Source organism: Anser anser (genome assembly GCF_964211835.1).
Source record: "Anser anser genome assembly, chromosome: 5".
Classification (NCBI taxonomy): domain Eukaryota; kingdom Metazoa; phylum Chordata; class Aves; order Anseriformes; family Anatidae; genus Anser; species Anser anser.
The window spans coordinates 29,766,147-29,783,594 of NC_139725.1; the positions used below are offsets into that span (position 1 = coordinate 29,766,147).

At 44.8% G+C, this 17,448-nt stretch overlaps 1 protein-coding gene across 5 annotated transcripts in view; it reads right to left on the minus strand.

Annotated features, from left to right (window-relative positions):
* The window catches only part of DCAF5 (DDB1 and CUL4 associated factor 5), a 70,795-nt gene extending 53,413 nt beyond the window's left edge, over window positions 1-17,382 (minus strand). Inside the window, exons 1-4 of one of the 5 annotated variants that reach the window (XM_083836804.1) lie at window positions 16,146-16,275; window positions 14,651-14,805; window positions 5,120-5,263; window positions 1,172-1,208 (exon numbers count right to left, since the gene is read on the minus strand). In XM_083836804.1, the coding sequence (XP_083692930.1) occupies window positions 1,172-1,208; window positions 5,120-5,231 (149 nt within the window). In that variant the 5' untranslated portion in view covers window positions 5,232-5,263; window positions 14,651-14,805; window positions 16,146-16,275. Of the gene's footprint in view, window positions 1-1,171; window positions 1,209-5,119; window positions 5,264-14,650; window positions 15,652-16,114; window positions 16,277-16,354 lie in introns of those variants that run through there. The other 4 variants (XM_083836802.1, XM_083836801.1, XM_083836805.1 and 1 more) reach the window with 4 other exon arrangements.
* Window positions 17,383-17,448: the final 66 nt, after the last annotated feature.

Below are 17,448 nucleotides of genomic sequence, written 5' to 3' on the forward strand. Positions count from 1 at the left end.
AAAGGGAAAGAGGTCTGGGGACCTGCGGACCAAGTTATAGTACTTAGTCTGAAAAGGATCACAAGACATAAGTAGATTCATTAATACAGGCTTCTTTAAGTTCAGCTGAAGCTCACAAAAGAGCAACATTCCATCTGGCTATTTTTTAGGTTTTCTTAGTTCTCCAGGACAAACCAGACCTACAATTCCCGTCCCCTCCCATGCAGAAAAAGCAGCAAAAGAAAACAAAATAGAAATAAGTCCCCTAAGTGTCTAGGCTTCAGACATGGCACAGCTACAAAAAAAAAAATAATAATAAAAACCACCTGCGCTACTCCACTCTTTTCCCAACCTTTTAGATCACCTTAATTAGGCAGAAAGGGTGGCATGGAGAGCCCGAAAGTTGAAATATTAAGACACAGATTTTAATATTGTTCTATTCCTTTGATAAAACCCTTTAAATAACATTTAAATTTCCCTAAAGAAATAAACTGTCATTGCTTAAATCTGTAAAAGTACAGAACAAAACTTTACATTTAAATTTTCTATTTCAAAAGTAAGAAGCTCAAAAGACATGGTATGCTATCTAGAGAAATCCAAACAAATATATTACCACTACTATATTAATTAGATTTTGAGTAACAGCGTAATCTTGGTTAATCAAAGCCTAATTCTCTACTATTTTGCAGGCTTGGTTTAAAAAAAAAGTTTTAAAATAAATATGCTTCACATCAGCATGGAGAATCTGCATGGAGAAGCTGCAAGTCAGTTTTAAAAGGTACTTAGGTGGCCAAGCACCAGTTATCTTAAATACACCTAGGTGAGTGTTTTGGGGAAAAAAAAAAGACAAACAAAAATCCCACACAAAACAGAGCCTGTAAGTGCCAGAATAATCTGGCTCTGAATCTTCCCAAAACCTAATATGCTGCTTGCACGAGAGCATATGTATTTAATAATCCCTCTCTTTCCCAAGATCAAAATGATGCAGAAACCAAGTACTTTAAAAAATAAATAAATGGGGTGATGGGGAATACTTCATTCCAGATATGAGTTTGGATAAATAAAAAACATGTTTCAGGATTAAATCAGACTGTTCTTTTCTCCCAGACCATTAAGTTAAAACAAAATTGCCTCCAATGAGTTGTTATTAAGAGAGTTCATGAAGCAGTGGAAACAGAAACTGTGTACTTACCTTTCAACATCATGGAGTATAACTTGCTCATCATTGCCTATAAAGAAAAATATAAACATTGAACATCGTGTTCCAGTGGTTAAACAACAACAACAAAAACACATTAGAGTAAAAAAAAATGAAAACCAATACATGTATTTTTTTTTAAATTTAAAATTCCTATTTTGAAAACACAACTGAAAACAGAAAAAAACAGCTCTGCTGCCAGGCGATCAGCGCTGTGCTCAGTTTCGTGAAACGTTCCATGTGACATTTCCAAATGCACCAATCCATTCCACCTTCTGCTGGTCAACAGGTAACTTCTACCAAACTGTTACTGATCATTCCTCATTCAGTTTGAGCTTGAGTTCTGGGACATTTGCAGTAAAGAGAAGAATATACTACAGAGCAGCAGAACACCTCTAACTCTCACACGAATGCATCTTTCTTCCTGCTCAGAGAACGCTTCCTAATACAATGGAGGGTAAAAAAAGAGTGCCACAAGCAAAATGCATTGGGCTCACGTGCCAAACGATGCCAGTTCATGCTGTCAGCCTTCAGAGTTTTGCGACTATTGAGAAGGTACGAACGTGACAGTGAAAGTGTAATTTCTTTTGTATTAACAAAACCCAAACCAAGCACCCAGACAATCCTGTCAGTTTTCTTTGATCACAACCATTGACTACAATGGAAACTAACCACATGTATGCAGACTAAGAGGATTACAGCTTCAAAGTAATTCCACTGTCTTCTTCAGAGTTTTTCAAGCTATAGCAACAGAATATATATTTTTTGGTTTCTGCACTGAATATTAATTTACCTAATTTGGCACCTCCTGGTTAGAAATATTTAAGGAGACAGATTCATATTTTATTCAGAAGAAAATAAACAGAAAGCCCTAAGTCATATTTTTATGCTCAATATATCTTTGTAGTTGTGGTATCAAGCTGTGAAGCTTTTCCAGTGTACACCAAAGCCAGAAGTTTAGAAGGAGCAAAATTTCTTCAGCTATGAGTTTTAACTGTTCATATGACTCAGTTTCCGTTTATCCTGTATGCATTTCAATTTGTTTGTTCCAACAGAAGAAATATAAGAAAGTTTCTCTTTGACTAATGAAGTGCAAGATTTTCTCCATCTACTTGCTCTTTGCATAGGCTCCCAGTTAAATTGTGCCAGCCTTGTTTGTAAGTGTCACTTGTTTGTAAGCGTCTTTCGTTCATTAATTGCAATGGAAACTGTCCATTATACATTACAGGCAATGTTTATACCTAGTAAAACTACACTGGTGCCTATGTATTTCACTCATGAAAAATGTAGCCTAGTCTCTCCAGTGACAAAATTTCCCTTCAGTGACAGGAAGGTGAGGAGCAGGAATCACTGTGCCTCACTCTCCATACAGCACGGACAGGAGAATCATTCTAGCTGCCTGGCTTCAGGCCTCCAGCCATCACAGGATCAATCTTCCCTTCCATCAGAAGCTCCAAAATGGGAAAAAAAGAAAGAAAAGGAAGGGGGGCACGGAATAGCCACTGCCTCTCTGTGTTTTGTGTGTGGAAGGAGAAGGTGGTGACAAAGCTTAACCACAAACTGCTCAATTGCTTCTGGTAAGGATTCATCCCTGCAGAAAATGTCACTGCTCTTCAGACTAGTAGAAGGGTAATAGTATTCCTCAGTGATGGGAACTTCCTTGGTATCTTGAGATTTCTTCCCCCCCCCCCCCCCCCCCCCCCCCCCCCCGAGATCACATGCAAACCACTATCCACTCAGTTCCTACCTTCCATTTTAGGATTGGCTATATGTGGTGCATGTTACACATGCACTCTTTGACGTCAAGGAGGTTTGAAATCACTTGGATGGAATTCAATTTATACTGAATTGGAAAATCTTCTCTGCTATCAAGACGTGCTTTACAGAAACGTCCTCAAATTGTAAGTCATTAGCTGCTGGCAGTTTTGTTTACAGAACAAATGAAGTTCTGTGCCCCTTATACTGGTTTCCACACTTAAAACCTAAAAACTTAAAAATTAAAGTATTCCAACTTCTATGTTTTGAATGCAACTCCAACTGAATTTATTGAACAGAGAGGAAATCAACAGATCTTAGGACCCACACTTCTTTCAGACCTTCTGAGGATCTCCAAGAATGTTGTTGAGTGATTAAATATAGTTAGCCCCATTTTCCTGGAAGAGAGATGACAGATGGTACATCTAGGCCATGCAGCAAAGTGACTTTTTACAAAGGATCCAAGAGTCAGACTCACAGCCCCAGCAGATGAGCTCTGTGAATCTTGGTGGAGCAGATGAATAAGTTCCTGACTCCTCCAATGGAAATAATTTCTGGCAGAGGCACAGCGCGTATGTGGACCAGAGGAGGAGAAAGAGATAAGCACGGCCAGTTTGTCTGCGCATCAGCTGTCACAGCTCATCGAACCTGGCATCTTAGCAAAACTACGCTATAATCAATGATACAAATCTATAACTGCAGGGGTTAACTGCAGTGGCAAGGTACAGAAAAAACATTCTGCTGCTCCTCCTGTGATAACTGTAGCCTCTGACAGCATGGCCCAATGGACAGAGGGTTGAGTTGGAAATGGCAAGTACCATCACAGCTGCTCCAGCAAGATTTAGCACAGTTCATCTGTCAGTTCAGCCCTCGAATATTCATGTAAGCTTCCATTTGTCTAAATTCAAGCTAAAGCAAAACAGACTTCAGCCCAAAATTTCACTGGAATAACTACAGGCCTCAAATAGAAACATTCATTCTGTAGACAGTGTGGATTGCTGTCTCTCTCATAAAATAAACAGCAGTCTCAAGGATCAGAAGACAGGCATCAGTATTCACCATTCTTGTTTTCTTTTCCTCCACATCATCTTTCAGTATATCCGAATCATTTCAACCTTGAAATTTGACACTATCTAAAGCTTTGCTATGTCTTCCCCCCACCCCAAGGGACATTATGGTTTTAATCCAGCATTAAAGCATGGAAAGTTTCCACCATTCCCATGTCCTTAGAACCAATTTACAGCATTGATTTGCAGTTCACAAATCTCAGTAACAAAGAAGCAGTGAAGGGCTCTGACCAAGTGGTCTCATAATACCCTAAAATAAATCTAGCTGTGTGTTAACAGACATACATACTGATGAAAGATACAAATCCCTATCCTTCTGATAATCAGATCAGACATAGAAATAAAGTATAGCAGAAGAGGACAATGACTGCATTTCAACAGTCTTGTAAGCAAAACCTCTCCTCTTCCTTCTCCTCTCAGTTCAACTCTCCTTCCTATGTCAAGGCTTCAAAATCAAGCAATGAGAGGCAAAACGAACATAAATTCTAGGGATTTGTAGGGAACAAGTACATGCCCACTTTCCTTATATTAGTTTTAAGATTGAATTAACCTTTCTGTAAAAATGTGGATTTATATACAAAAAGATGAAGAATATCAAGGATAATTAGAGCCTGATGTGCCAACAGTTCTAAGGGGCAGACATCTATCAAGGACTGAAATGAGATCTGAGGAAAAAGTGACCCACCAATAGATGGCAATAGTCCTTCATTAGCCAACTAAGAATGTATTAAAATCAGTTAGTAGCAGCAGAGGTTTTCAAATATCAAGCTAGAGTGCCAGATACGATGCAGCACAGCTAGGAGGGAATGACACAGATGATGTTCCACAGTCTGCAGCACAAGTAGGGGCAGGACTGGACTGAGGATTCTCACGATAGTTTCTGACGCAATGCCCTTACACCAGATACGGGAAAAAAGAGAAGCATGATGAGACTGAGTATGTTGTGCTTGCTAAAGAATTCCCTTTTCCAAAAGAACCTTCATGTGCTGATTAAGGTCCGCTTCCAGATCCCTAGGGGATTATGGAAAAGACCTTTAATATGGGGTAGGATCTCACTCACGGCTTCTACTCTAAGGCGATCTCAGTGCAGACTCCTGTGAATCAGGGTGCTCTTCCTTACCTCCAGAGAACACCTTCGTATTGCCACTGTTGAAAGCTAGGCAAAAGATATTGGAGTGATGTTCCCCTTTCAGCTGAACTGGTTTGACTCTTGAGTGGATGGCTTCTTCCATATGCCAAAGTAAGACCCGGCGGTCATCGCCTCCTAGAGGAGAGAAAGGAAACTTGTGTTACTGCTGGAGTCACGTGTAAATTGATGATAGACAAAATATTTCATTCTGCAGTTACTCAAAAAAAACAAACCAAAACAAAAAAAAAAATAATTAGCATAAAAATTGTTGCACCTTGCAATGGTTTGGATACTTAGACAAGTATTTACATAAAGATGCTATGCAGTCAGGTATTCAATTAATATTAATGATAGCAAAGAAATCAGCAGGAAGAGTTTGGAATAAAATCGTGCTATTCTGCCAATACATACTGACAACCTATAGCAACCTGCAGACTCAGAATTTTGCTGGCATGTAAGATTCTGTAGCAAGCTGTAAATGAATGACATGCCAAAGTAACGTATGCATGTTGGCAAAAATACTTCCACACCAAATCCCTTTTCACAGCATTGCTTACGTTATTCGTCAAAGAAGAACCTTCCCCCCCAACCAACAACTGTATCTCCACTAGCAGTCTTTGCAAAGCCTGTTCATAGCACAGGTTAGTTACAGGACTGACGTATGGGCATAAAAAGATGTTGCTGAAGACTCCTGAATGCTTCAGTATACACAGTTATGTCATGCTTCTAGATCTGTAAAGGTTAAGATGGACATTTCTGAGGTGAACCTCCTGACAAAGAGGATAAGTGCAGAAAAGAAGTTCAAATCTCTCGTTTTATAGTTTTCTTTGCTTTTGTAATAGCTTGCCTAGTTGCAGTTCTCAGTTCAGAACTCTATGCACAAATATATTTAAGTGCTTCCTTCTCTACCTGGTGAAGAGTCAGGAATAAAAGAAATGTTAGACGTTTATGCTGTAACTGCATTAAACAACAGTTTACCAGGACGGGAGAAAATCTTTCAATCGTTTCCAAAAATCTTTGGATTTTTTTTTTCAAGATTCTGTTGTATTTGGTAGTGCTCTCAACATCAATTTTGGATGCCTTGTAAAATTCAAATAAAGCTTTTTCAGCTGAGAATCAAAATGTTGTTGTTATCCATCTTTAATAACAATGAAAGAGTATAGCTTCACAAGTCAGAAGTGCCACTAGAAACCTGCTCACTTCAGTTAAAACATTTTACTGCTTCTTTGCACAATCAAAAGCACAACCTGTGCCTCCTGAGCTCCTACCCTGAAGGAAAGATCATGAAACAGAGACAAAAGGAAACTGAAATTAATTGGTCTATGTTTTCCTTCAAGGAGAGATAAATGCACAAGTGGAACGCATTGTTACTCTTAATCAGATTTCTTTACAATTTTCACATAATATGATGCTATCAGGAAGTTTTTCCACGGAACTGAGTTATGTCAAATATCCCTTAAGTTAACTGTCTCTCAGCCTTTAAGTCTCTTAAGAGATTTTATCCCAATCGCTTTGATAGACAGCACAGGTCCACGTTACACTCTATTATTTTCACAGAGCATGGATAAGTGTATTCCTCCTCCTGATTTTGTACTTTACAGAGCAAACAAGCAATGCATGATAAAGAGATTTGTAATGCATTTGGTAACTACTGAGAACAAGAGTCAAACGTGATGGCTCCAGAAGAACTCAGCACTTATGGTTAACTGAACTGACAGGAGTTTGAATTCCTTTCTGTCCAGAAAAAGGAAAGAAAGTTCCTATTTGCACCCTAGTGATTACAGCTAGTAATAAAGGGACACTGAAACAGACGACTGGTGAAACATACGACCACTCTAGTCACACTAAATAAAGAAGTGATCGTCACACTTAAAGGGGTCACTTTCTGAAGCTGTCAACAGCCAGGTCTTAATGTTATCACTCCCTGGCAAATGATTTAATAGACGCTTGAGGCTGGTGAACAGCAGCATTGCTTCTACCACACTGCATCGACTGTCTTTCAAGACTTCTGCAAAAGACATTTCAGAGCAAAACATATTAACACAGCGTTATTAATTGTTACCATAGCAAGCCAATTTGCAAAAACACTGCTTTAAGTCTACACATCCTCCTACCTGACAGCACTGCTATCTAAGAGTTTCACTTCAACAGCAAATCCTTATTCACTGTTACTACCCACCTGGTCCAGACACATACAAGAACAATGAATATCACCAGAGACAGCAACCCTGACTGTAGTTTCCGACACGCAGCACAGCAGGAGACGGAGAAATTGAAGCCCGCGCAGAAAAGCCTTTGCCATTGTGAAAAGTTGCCACAACTTTTTTATTTTTTCTTTCAAAAAAAAAAAATCCTACTTCTTAGTGCCCGTTTCCCATGCCTCCCAACTGTTCCTAATGAATCTCTACTCCCAGACAGAGATCTCCACGACACTTTGGTACAAAAAAAGCCCCACTACTGCCCAGCAGTCTGAGAACGGCATTGCCTTTGCAGTGGCACATGTTCCACAGCTCAGGAGCTTAAATGCTCTCCACACACATGCAACTGTCCCTTCTCCATCTCCAGATTGTCTTGCACATGCTTGTCCTTGAGAACATCTACATCTCTGTTTCATGCCTCAGTTTTATTCCCCTTGTGCCCCAGTAAGACAAAAAAGCTTAATAAAATGAAAATGTTAACTGGGCTGGAAGTGTGTTCCCTTCTGCCTCCAACCCAGCTATCCCAGAAACACTTCTGATTTAAGGCCAGTTCCAGCAGAAACAAAAATTTGTTAGAATACGAAAAAGGGAAGGAAGGGGGCACACAGATATATGGACAGGTATACAGGGAGACTGCAAAGAAAACTTGAAGACACGGAAGGAGATGGCTCTGTAGAAAGGAGCTACGATTCATCCAACACAAGCCTGAGAAGTACAGGAAACTTCAGGCCTACAGCATTTGTCCTGTACGGCTGGTCAGCGAATGCAGAACATTTAAGATGCTTTCTGTTCGTGGTGGACTTACTGTGCACGTTCACCAAGTCTGCAGCACGTGAAGCAGAAGCACTCAGCACTTTCAAGAAGCGCCGGACCCGCTGCATAAAACTGTGACTACTCTGCAACACTCCCCCAAAGAGACCACCTGTGCGTGGCTACCCGGTACAGAGCACACACCAACAGCAGCAGGCTTACTACACTGAGAAACCTACATGTATGGCCTCATCTGAAGGCACCTTAGCCACCAGGGCTCTTGTAGGTACCTGGAGAACAATAACATCATTTTTCAAAACAGTGCTATTGTAAAATCTTGAGCTACACAGAATCCAAATGCAATCTACTTACAAGTGTGGAATGGTGGCTGCAATCCCTTTCAGGTATATGCCAGCACTGCTTTCTCCGCTTACAATACCATTAAGAATGTTTGAACTAATATCAGAAGTTTGCTAATGAAGAAAATTGCACATATTCGCATATATATATATATATATATAAATATATATATGGATCATTTTATGGATTTCTGGATCTTTTAAGACTCCTAAACCAAGACAGTTAACAGCATATTGGCCTCTCTCCTCCTGGGCTATAGAGTGGCTCACTGAAATCCCAAATAATTTAAACTGTGAAAGCTACCTGGGACAATGTAACTACAAAGGTGTCAGAAGCAGTAAGTTTGACATCTACAAAGTGGGAAAAGCTTCACTTCCACTTTACTTCACTGATCCTGTCCAGCATTGCATAACTGACAATTTGCGAAGGGAAAGTTTGTGTGACCCAGGTTAGAATCAAGCAGTGCCATGCCACGGTTACTTTTCAGAAAGGAATCATGTTTTAAAAGATTTACTCAACTACTTCAGTGTTCATATTGTTGAAACCTGCTGCTACACGTAAAATGAATGTCAGACAGGAAGAGAACTCAGGCCAAAGAAATATTTGTGGTCAGAGAAGCTGGAAACTTTATCACCTTTCCATATTACTCTGTTATGTAGAAAAGAACATTTTTTTTGCTTCATTAAATAACAAGAACACATGAATGAAAAACAAATACACACACGTTTCTTCTCCTACCCCAAACCACTGCAATACTTTGTTAATGCTTAGGGCCTTCTGGCTAATGTTGATGAGAGACGCAGGCAGGATCAAGGAATCCTACCCAGAGGATGCTCAACACAACGTACCTAAAAAGAAAGCTTCTATTTCAAATCCTGAGATAGTTATCCTGAAGAAGACAAAATAAACAAACACCATTTGCCCACTTCAGAATGGTTTGTGCCTGCTGCATACCCCAGGAATTTTGGGAAAAAAAAAAAAAAAAAAGTAAGAATGGTGTTGTGGTTTAACCTGGCTGGCAGCTAAACACCACACAGCCGTTCGCTCACCCTCCCCCCTCCCTCTCTGGGATGGGGGAGAGAAACGGGAAAGTGAAGCCGGTGAGTTGAGATAAAGACAGTTTATTAAGACAGGAATATAATAATAACAATAATAATAATAATAGTGATAATGATAATAGTATTAATAATAATAATGTGTAAGAAACTAGTGATGCACAATGCAATTGCTCACCACCCGCTGACTGATGCCCAGCCTATCCCCAAGCAGCCGGCCCCCCACCCCGGCCAGCCACCCCTATATATTGTTTAGCATGACGCCAGATGGTATGGAATACCCCTTTGGCCAGTTTGGGTCAGCTGTCCTGGGTCTGTCCCCTCCCAGCTCCTGCTGCACCCCCAGCCTGCTCGCTGGCAGGACAGAGTGAGAAGCTGAAAAGTCCTTGGCTTAGTGTAAGCACTGCTCTGCAACAATTAAAACATCAGCATGTTATCAGCGCTCTTCTCATCCTAATCCAAAACACAGCACCCTACCAGCCACTAGGAGGAAAATTAACTCTGTCCTAACTGAAACTAGGACAAAGGGGTTCTCCCAAAAAAACTTCTTTGTTTTTGTTTTAAGTAGCACAGATAAACGATATGGGTAGAACACTGTCTCCACCGTTTCTAAACCAAAGCATTCCAGGTTTGCCCCACTTTTGGGCTACTATTTCCCTGAAACATTCCCTGTGCCGGTTACCTTCAGAATAGGCAATCAGTAAATGTGCACACAATTCACTCCAGGGGAGGATCCTACCCCACAAGCGGTCTACCTGAATTGATTCAGTACAGCTCTCCTCAAATGGTTTGAAGAGGGCCAGCGCATACCCTTGTCGAATGCACATACGGCTTAAGCTGTATCTGCATAGCTCATGAACCACACTTCAGCTCGTGTGCGCAAAAAAAGAAGCATTTCTAAATCATACCAGTGAGCGCTTAAAAACTGCGGTTTTAGTGCATTAACCTTATCAGCTGCGGATAAAGCTCAAGACCACTACAGCTCTGCCTCCAATATACCTCCTAAGGCCCCATCACTGCAGACAACACTTCTGAATCATAACCTAAGATTACTCTTATTGCTTGCATCTACTCAAGAAGCTGTAAGAATCACAGAAAGTGGGGAAGGCACTTCAAGAAGCTGATCACTTGGTGAGCTGATCCTGGCCATGGGCAAAATGGCAGACCACCTGAATACCCCCGCCAGATGCGTGTTTAGTTTGTTCTTAAAAGGAACTCCTCTGAGGTAGATTTCACACCCTCCTTAGGCAGCCTATTTCAGTGCTTCGTTATCCTCGCCATTAGGCAGATTACCCTAATATCTAGCCCGAGGGTGCAGTTTGACGTTACACATAATCCCACTGCCCCCTGCCATGTGCTCCTTGCTATTCTCCCTCCCACCGCATTCAGTGGCGACGCAGGGAGCAGGCGAGCATGTTGAAGAAGCTGACCCCATGGAAAATCAGACCTCAGACAAACAACTTCTCCCTATTCCTCCTGGACCCCTCTGTCATACCAGTTTACGACTTTAAGCTAAACAAGTGCCACATTACAAACAAGGCAGAGGAGAAAAAAGTGAATGAACTACAGGATGAATGGGAGGGGAAAAAAGGCTGCCCTTTTTGGAGGCAGACACAAGTTACAGCACATTAGGTAAGATCGAACTGCACCCTACAATTTAAGACCATTTTCTTGTCCTATTCCCAATGGACAAAGAAGAGTTTACAACTTTATGTAACAAGAAGTAAAGACACTTTGAAGATTTGCCTGTCTTCTCAGTTTTTCTGACTGTAGCCTGAACAGACCCCTTCCTTCCAGGCTTTTATTTTACTAGACCTCCAATCATTCTTCACAGTCTCCTCTGAATTTTCTCTAGTTAGGCCACATCTTTTCCAAAATTTGTGCCCAAAATGGAGCACAGTGCTCTTTTTGAGGCCCCAACAGCGCCAAATAGAGCAGAAGGATTACTTCACGTGCTTTATCAAATCTGATGTTGTTTATGCTGTGATCTACTATCGCATTTGGATTCTCTTCTGCATGACTGCTGTCTAGTCTCCATACTGTAGTTGTAGGCTTGACCATTTTGAAACAGTTTGCGCTCGTCCCTATCAAGCTGCAGGACATTTTTTTCCAAGTAATGTCTCTAATTTTAAATTCAACTCCTATTCTCTGAAATTATTGCCGCCTTTCCTGGTATCACCTTTATTTTTTTTGATTTCTCAGACACTAACAAAAATACCGTGTAGTAAGTGAACCCATGATGCCTCCTCACCCAGAATTCTATTCCACACAAAAAGGCTAAGATCAGGACTATCCCTTCTTAAATCGTACTTGATGCACAATTCCCTTAATTCAGAAGTAATATTCCACTACCTTTGCTAACGTCACATCATTCTGCTGTCCTCTTAGATTTACCTGACAACCAAACTACAGGCGAATTACCAGCACTTCCTGCATCCCTACAAATTTACAACCGCAGAAGAGCCATCTATTTCTGCATTATCTGGCAAGGGAGAAAAGACGTAGAGAGAGTCCGAGAAAAAGAACATATGCATGGATTAAGCAAGCCTCAGATTACAGTATTTCCCAGAAGTTATCTTGAAAGTACAGTTTAAAGTGTGTGTGTTGGGGGGGGTGGGGAGAGGAGTGGGAGGTTCTGATAAAGATACTCATGTTTCTAAGAGATAGCACACATGAAAAATGACAGACAAATAGGAAAACTCATCCACCAAACTTGAGGATGGGAACAAGGAATGCTATTAGGCAGGAATAAATAAATATGATTTTTAAGAAGTTAAATTGCAGAAGGAGATGCTTGGCATATCTGAGGGAAGGAGTCAGCTGCTTATCATTGCATATGGAATTTAACTTCCATGCACTTACAGTTGTGTTTTTCAAACTGCTAACAGAAAAATACCACCACCTCGCAAATAAAAAGTTGCAAAGAGGCATTTTGTCCAATGAAATCTTTCAACTCCATCCAGCAGCTAGTTTTAACTCATCTCAGCCTCTTCCCTTGTGTCATTCTACAGATAGGTCTTTTCTACTTGTCCCATTGCACTGTCTCTTGAGTATGCACTTCCTCCTTTCATTTCTCTTAACTTTCTTTAACTCATTTCCTTATGCCTGTCCCTTCTTCTAGAAGTCTTGCCCCAAAACATTAGCGTATCTCTCTTTCTCTCCCTCTCTAAAGTAACACTGCTAAGTCCACGCAGGCATAGCAAAAGCCCAGACAGGCAGATCCCCAATCCAATTTGTTGATCAAACTTTTTTTTTTCCTTTCTAATTGTGGCTGAAATGGTCAAATGGCTCCAGAACATAGACATATTGTAAACAAAACAACAACAACAGAAAAACACAACACTACTTAAAATCATGGTTGGGAACAAAATTAGTTACTATTAAAGGTGTAATCTCTAACACAAGATTTAATTAGGTTAGGAAGTTTTAAACATGCTTTCAAGGGGCTTGCTGAGGCTTGTCTACACCTAAGTTCTCTCCAAAATCCTAACAGGAAAACTATCTGGAACTGTAAGGTAAACCCTGTTTAAGCACTTTCAAATGTTTACTAAAACAGTAGTAACCATTAGCCTTACAGACTTATTTCTGGAAGATATGGCCAAAAAAAAAAAAAAAGAAAAAACAAAACAAAAAACAACACAAAATCCACACCAGAAAAAGTGGGACACATACCCAGAAAAAGCATTCCGGCCAATACTGATGAGAACAGCACTAACTTGGATGCAGGCTTGAATTTAAATGGAATCAGTATAGGCAGTATGAATGCACTGTATCAGCTGTACTTAAAACAGCTCTAACAAGGTCTAACTTCTTAACAAGTCAATTAGCCGAGGCAGACTTCTTGATGTTAATATACATATTACTTAAAACCGAACAACCGAAAAACTGCTTGCACTCTTCCTTTTCACACACTCCGATATCCCTGTTAACTCCCTTAGCTGCTACAAGCGCAGATGGAAGTATCTAACATCTCATCCTTACCTCAGCACGCTGACTATTTTGAGGGAGGAGAGACCCACATGCCATCTATTCTAAGGCTCTATCTACATTTGGAAGTCTTCTGAAGCAACTCTTCTACAAGAACTTCAGATTACAGTCAGCTTACGCCCCTCCTTTATCTTTCATCTGAGCTCCCCTTCCCACTGCTTTTTCTCAGTGTTTCAAGATTAAGCATGACCTTAAAAAAGTAGTGTTTTGAGTGTAACGTTAATTACTTATAATGGCATCAAATTTAACAGAGCATCCATAAATCTTTTGCCTTTTAACTTCTTATTCTTGAATGAAGAACAAAGCACCTGCCTGTTGTCGCTGTATCACATACAGCTTTCTAGATCTTGTGGTCACAGACAATGTAAAACTTTGTTTAAAAGTTACTGTAATTAGAGCTGTTCGTTTTCTCAGGGCATCAATACAAACCCAGACTTAAGGTAGTCTGTTCTTAATTATCCCAAATTTGTGCACTGCTAACACATGTAACTTAAACATCCACTCCACACCCATCCACCCCCCTGACTTTTTTTTTTTTTTAATAATAGAACATTCACTTGCTTCTTAGTCACCTTATGAGTTTAGGAGGGTACAACTCTAGCACCATCTCCTACAGTGAGTAACTGCTTAGCCCCTGTAAACACTCTGTAGCTTTAAAAGAAGATAGGAAATTGTGAAATAAACATGGTTTGAAAGCCTTCCTTTTCCACGTATCCACTAGATAGGAAATCTGCCTCCATTCTCCCCCTGCACCTACCTTGACTCAGGCAGTTCAACAAAATTAATTCCTGAAGTCCCTTCCAGCCCTCATTTTTTTTTTTCTACTTCTACCTAAAGAATGGATGTCAACGTAGGCAAGTGCATCAGTGATGTGACAAGACCCAAAACACCTCCTAGGGCTTCCCTGAGCAAGAAGAACAGGAAATTCTGATGGTGTTTCCATCGCTGATGATGAAAAATAAAGAAAACCAACGTGAGATGCACTTGAGCCCTCAGTAGCACTTCGGAAGTAGAACGCATAGCTCTGCCTGCTTCTGGAGAAGGACTGGTACAAAGCAGGATGCCGGAGAACACCTGAGAACTCCAGAACAGATGCACCAGCCCTCCCCCAACACACAACCATGTGTGTATATGCACGTGTATGTATATCCGCAAGACAAATGGATGTGTACCTTGCAAGCTGTGTGTGCAGAGATGTAAGAACCCCTGACAGCAAAGCTACAATCCTCCAGGGACACTTATTCTGGGAATTACTGGACTTATGCTTCAAAGTTTCTTCAGACCAGAAAGTTACAATTAGGAAGGTCTCGGCGTATCAGCTTCCGCTCTAGAAGAGTATGATTTGGTGGTTTTATTCCACCCTGGCTTTAAAAATAACTGAACAGCCATAACAACTTTTTTTTTTTTTTTAAACCAAAGCCCCGCGTTATTTGTGGAGCTATCACCGCCGCCGTGCCCCAGCAGCCGGGGCGCCCAGGCACGGCGCAGCCCCCCCGCTGCCTGCAGCCCCCCGCTGCCAGCAGCCCCGGGCGCTGAGCGAGGCCATGGCCCCAGCGCCGCTCCCAACACAGCTGCCGAGGCCTCACGCCCCGGGGCCGGGCGATCCCCCGGGGGCCTCCCCGGCGGGGATCGGGCTCTCCCGGGGAGGGAGGCAGGCAGGCAGGCAGCTTCTCCTCCCGCCCCCTTCCCCCGAGGCCCACGGCCTCCCCCCGCGGCCTGCCGCGGGCGCAGCGGCCCGGCCGGCGCCCCGCAGGGCTCTGCCCGCTCGGCAGCGGGGTCCCCGGGCCGGGCAGGAGGGCAGGGGAGCACGGCGGCCCCCCGAGGGCCTCGCCGAGGCCGGGCTGCGCCCTCGGTCCCCCGGCCCGTCGCTCCGAGCAGCCCGGGGGGAGCGCGGCCTGCAGCGCCCGGCCAGGCCCCGGCCTCAAGTTGCCTCCTTTCCCCGGCGAGCCCGGGGGCGGGGAAGGAGGCAGAGGCACCTGCGCCAAACGCTGCTGGGGAGGGAGACGGGGGGAGGCGGGCAGCAGGCTGCCGGGCCCCGCGGCCCCTCCCGGCGGGGGGGAGAGGCTCGGCACCCCTTTCCCCCCCTCCTCGGTGTCGCAGCCCGTGTCGAGCCCCTGCCTCCCTGCTACCTGACAGCATCCCCTCCTCCCCCCGGCCTCCCCCTGCCCCAGGCAGGCAGCAGCGGGGAGCCTTAACCCCCCCCCCCCCAACCCCATCACCGCGGAAATAATCCCCCTCTCTTCCCCCAAAGCATCCTGCTAGGGGAGGAAGGGGGAGAGGAGGAACAAAACACTCCCCCTCCTCCTCTCCCCCCCCGAAGCGGGGTGCCCAGCCCCCCGGGACACGCCGCCACCCCCCCCCCCCCGGTGCCCCCGGCCGGGCTGAGCCCCCCCGCTGACCCCGCTGCGGGCGGGCGGGCGCTGACAAATGTCACTCGGCTCCCACGATTAGCCCCGCAGTTTTGTTTCCCCTCCCCGAATAAAATACCCCCCCTTTTTTTTTTCTAAAAAAAAAAAAAAAAAGAGGGGAGGCAAAACAAATGATCCAGCAAATAAAAGGGCACCCCCGGCTTCCCCCCTCCCCAACCCCGGCGTCCTGGAAACACTCGCGTAGAAACTTTGTCCGGGGCTCCCCACCACCAGCAGCAGTCACGGCAGAATTTAAAACCTGTCAACCATTTTAGATCTCCACTTGGGGGAACATTAATCCCGGCCCGGGGCTGCTCGGAGGCACGGCGGCGGGTGCCGCCGCGGCTCCCCCCGGGCCGCGGGGGAGGCGGCCGAGGAGGAGGAGGAAGAGGAGGAGGAGGAGGATGCTTTCTGGGGAGGGGGCGGCGAGGGGGGGGGGGGGTGAGGGCCGGGGAGCGCTCGCTTTACCTGAGACCAGCCACTGGCCTCCATTGTTGGAGAATTCAATGGCATTGACACAGCCGAAGTGGCCCAGGAGGTCCTTCTTGTAGAGGTTCCTGCAGCCCCGCAGGCGTCGCCGCTGGAAGTCCTGGGTGAGCAGGGGGTCCCCCTCCAAGCCCCGCTGGGACAGGAACCCCACCACGGACCGCATGCTGCCCCCCCGGCCTCGCCTCTTCATGCTGCCGCCTGCGCCGCTCCCCGCCGCTCCTTCCCCCGCCGCCCCTTCCCCCGCCGCCGCCTCCCCTCCCCCGCTTCCCCCCTTGTTATGGTTATGATGATTTTTCTTTAGCCAGCCATGGCAGAGAGGTGTTAGACACTCCGCCGCTTCCTGATCCCGCTGGCTCCTCCCCGCTCCCCTCAGCAGCTGATCCTCAGCTGCAGCCCGCGCCTCCCCGCCGCTCCCGGCCCGGCTCTAACGTCGCGCCGCCGCTTTTTAACTCGCTCCTGTAACGGCGGAGCGGGGAAATTCGTAGTCCCCTGGCCCGGCCCGGCTCAGCCCTGCCCTGCCCGGCTCGGTTCGGCCCTTCCCGGCTCGACCCGCCCCGGCTCAGCCCAGCACTCCTCGCCGCCAACGTTGGGCAGCAGGCAGGTGCTGCCGCGGGTGGGCACCGTCCCCTGACTCGCTCGTCGCGGCGCTTCTCTCCCCCCACCCCCTTTTTTTTTTTATTATTTTTTATTATAATTCCCTTCCGGAAAGCCGCCCCGACTGAGCTAAAAGGAAAGGGGCCACCCCAGCGCGGAAGCTGGAGGGGGCGTGGGGGAAAAGTGCCCCCCCCCCCCCCGGTGTTGGGTCTCGTCGTCTGTGAGCGTTGGGCGATTTCTGTGGCGTTTCCAAAGAGCGTGCGGTGAGGGGTGTGTTGGGTTTGAGACGGTGTCTGCGGGGCTCTCTGAGGTGTTGCCGCTCGCTCCCTCCTGCTCCTGGCTGACCAGAGGATGGGTGCCCCTCCTGAGGGGAGCGGGGCTCCCAGGGCTTTGCCACAGAGGAAGCACAGCCGAGTCTTGTTCTCTTCAGCAACGACAAAACGCTGCAAGGCAGGCGGTTAAACAGGTGAAACTAATCT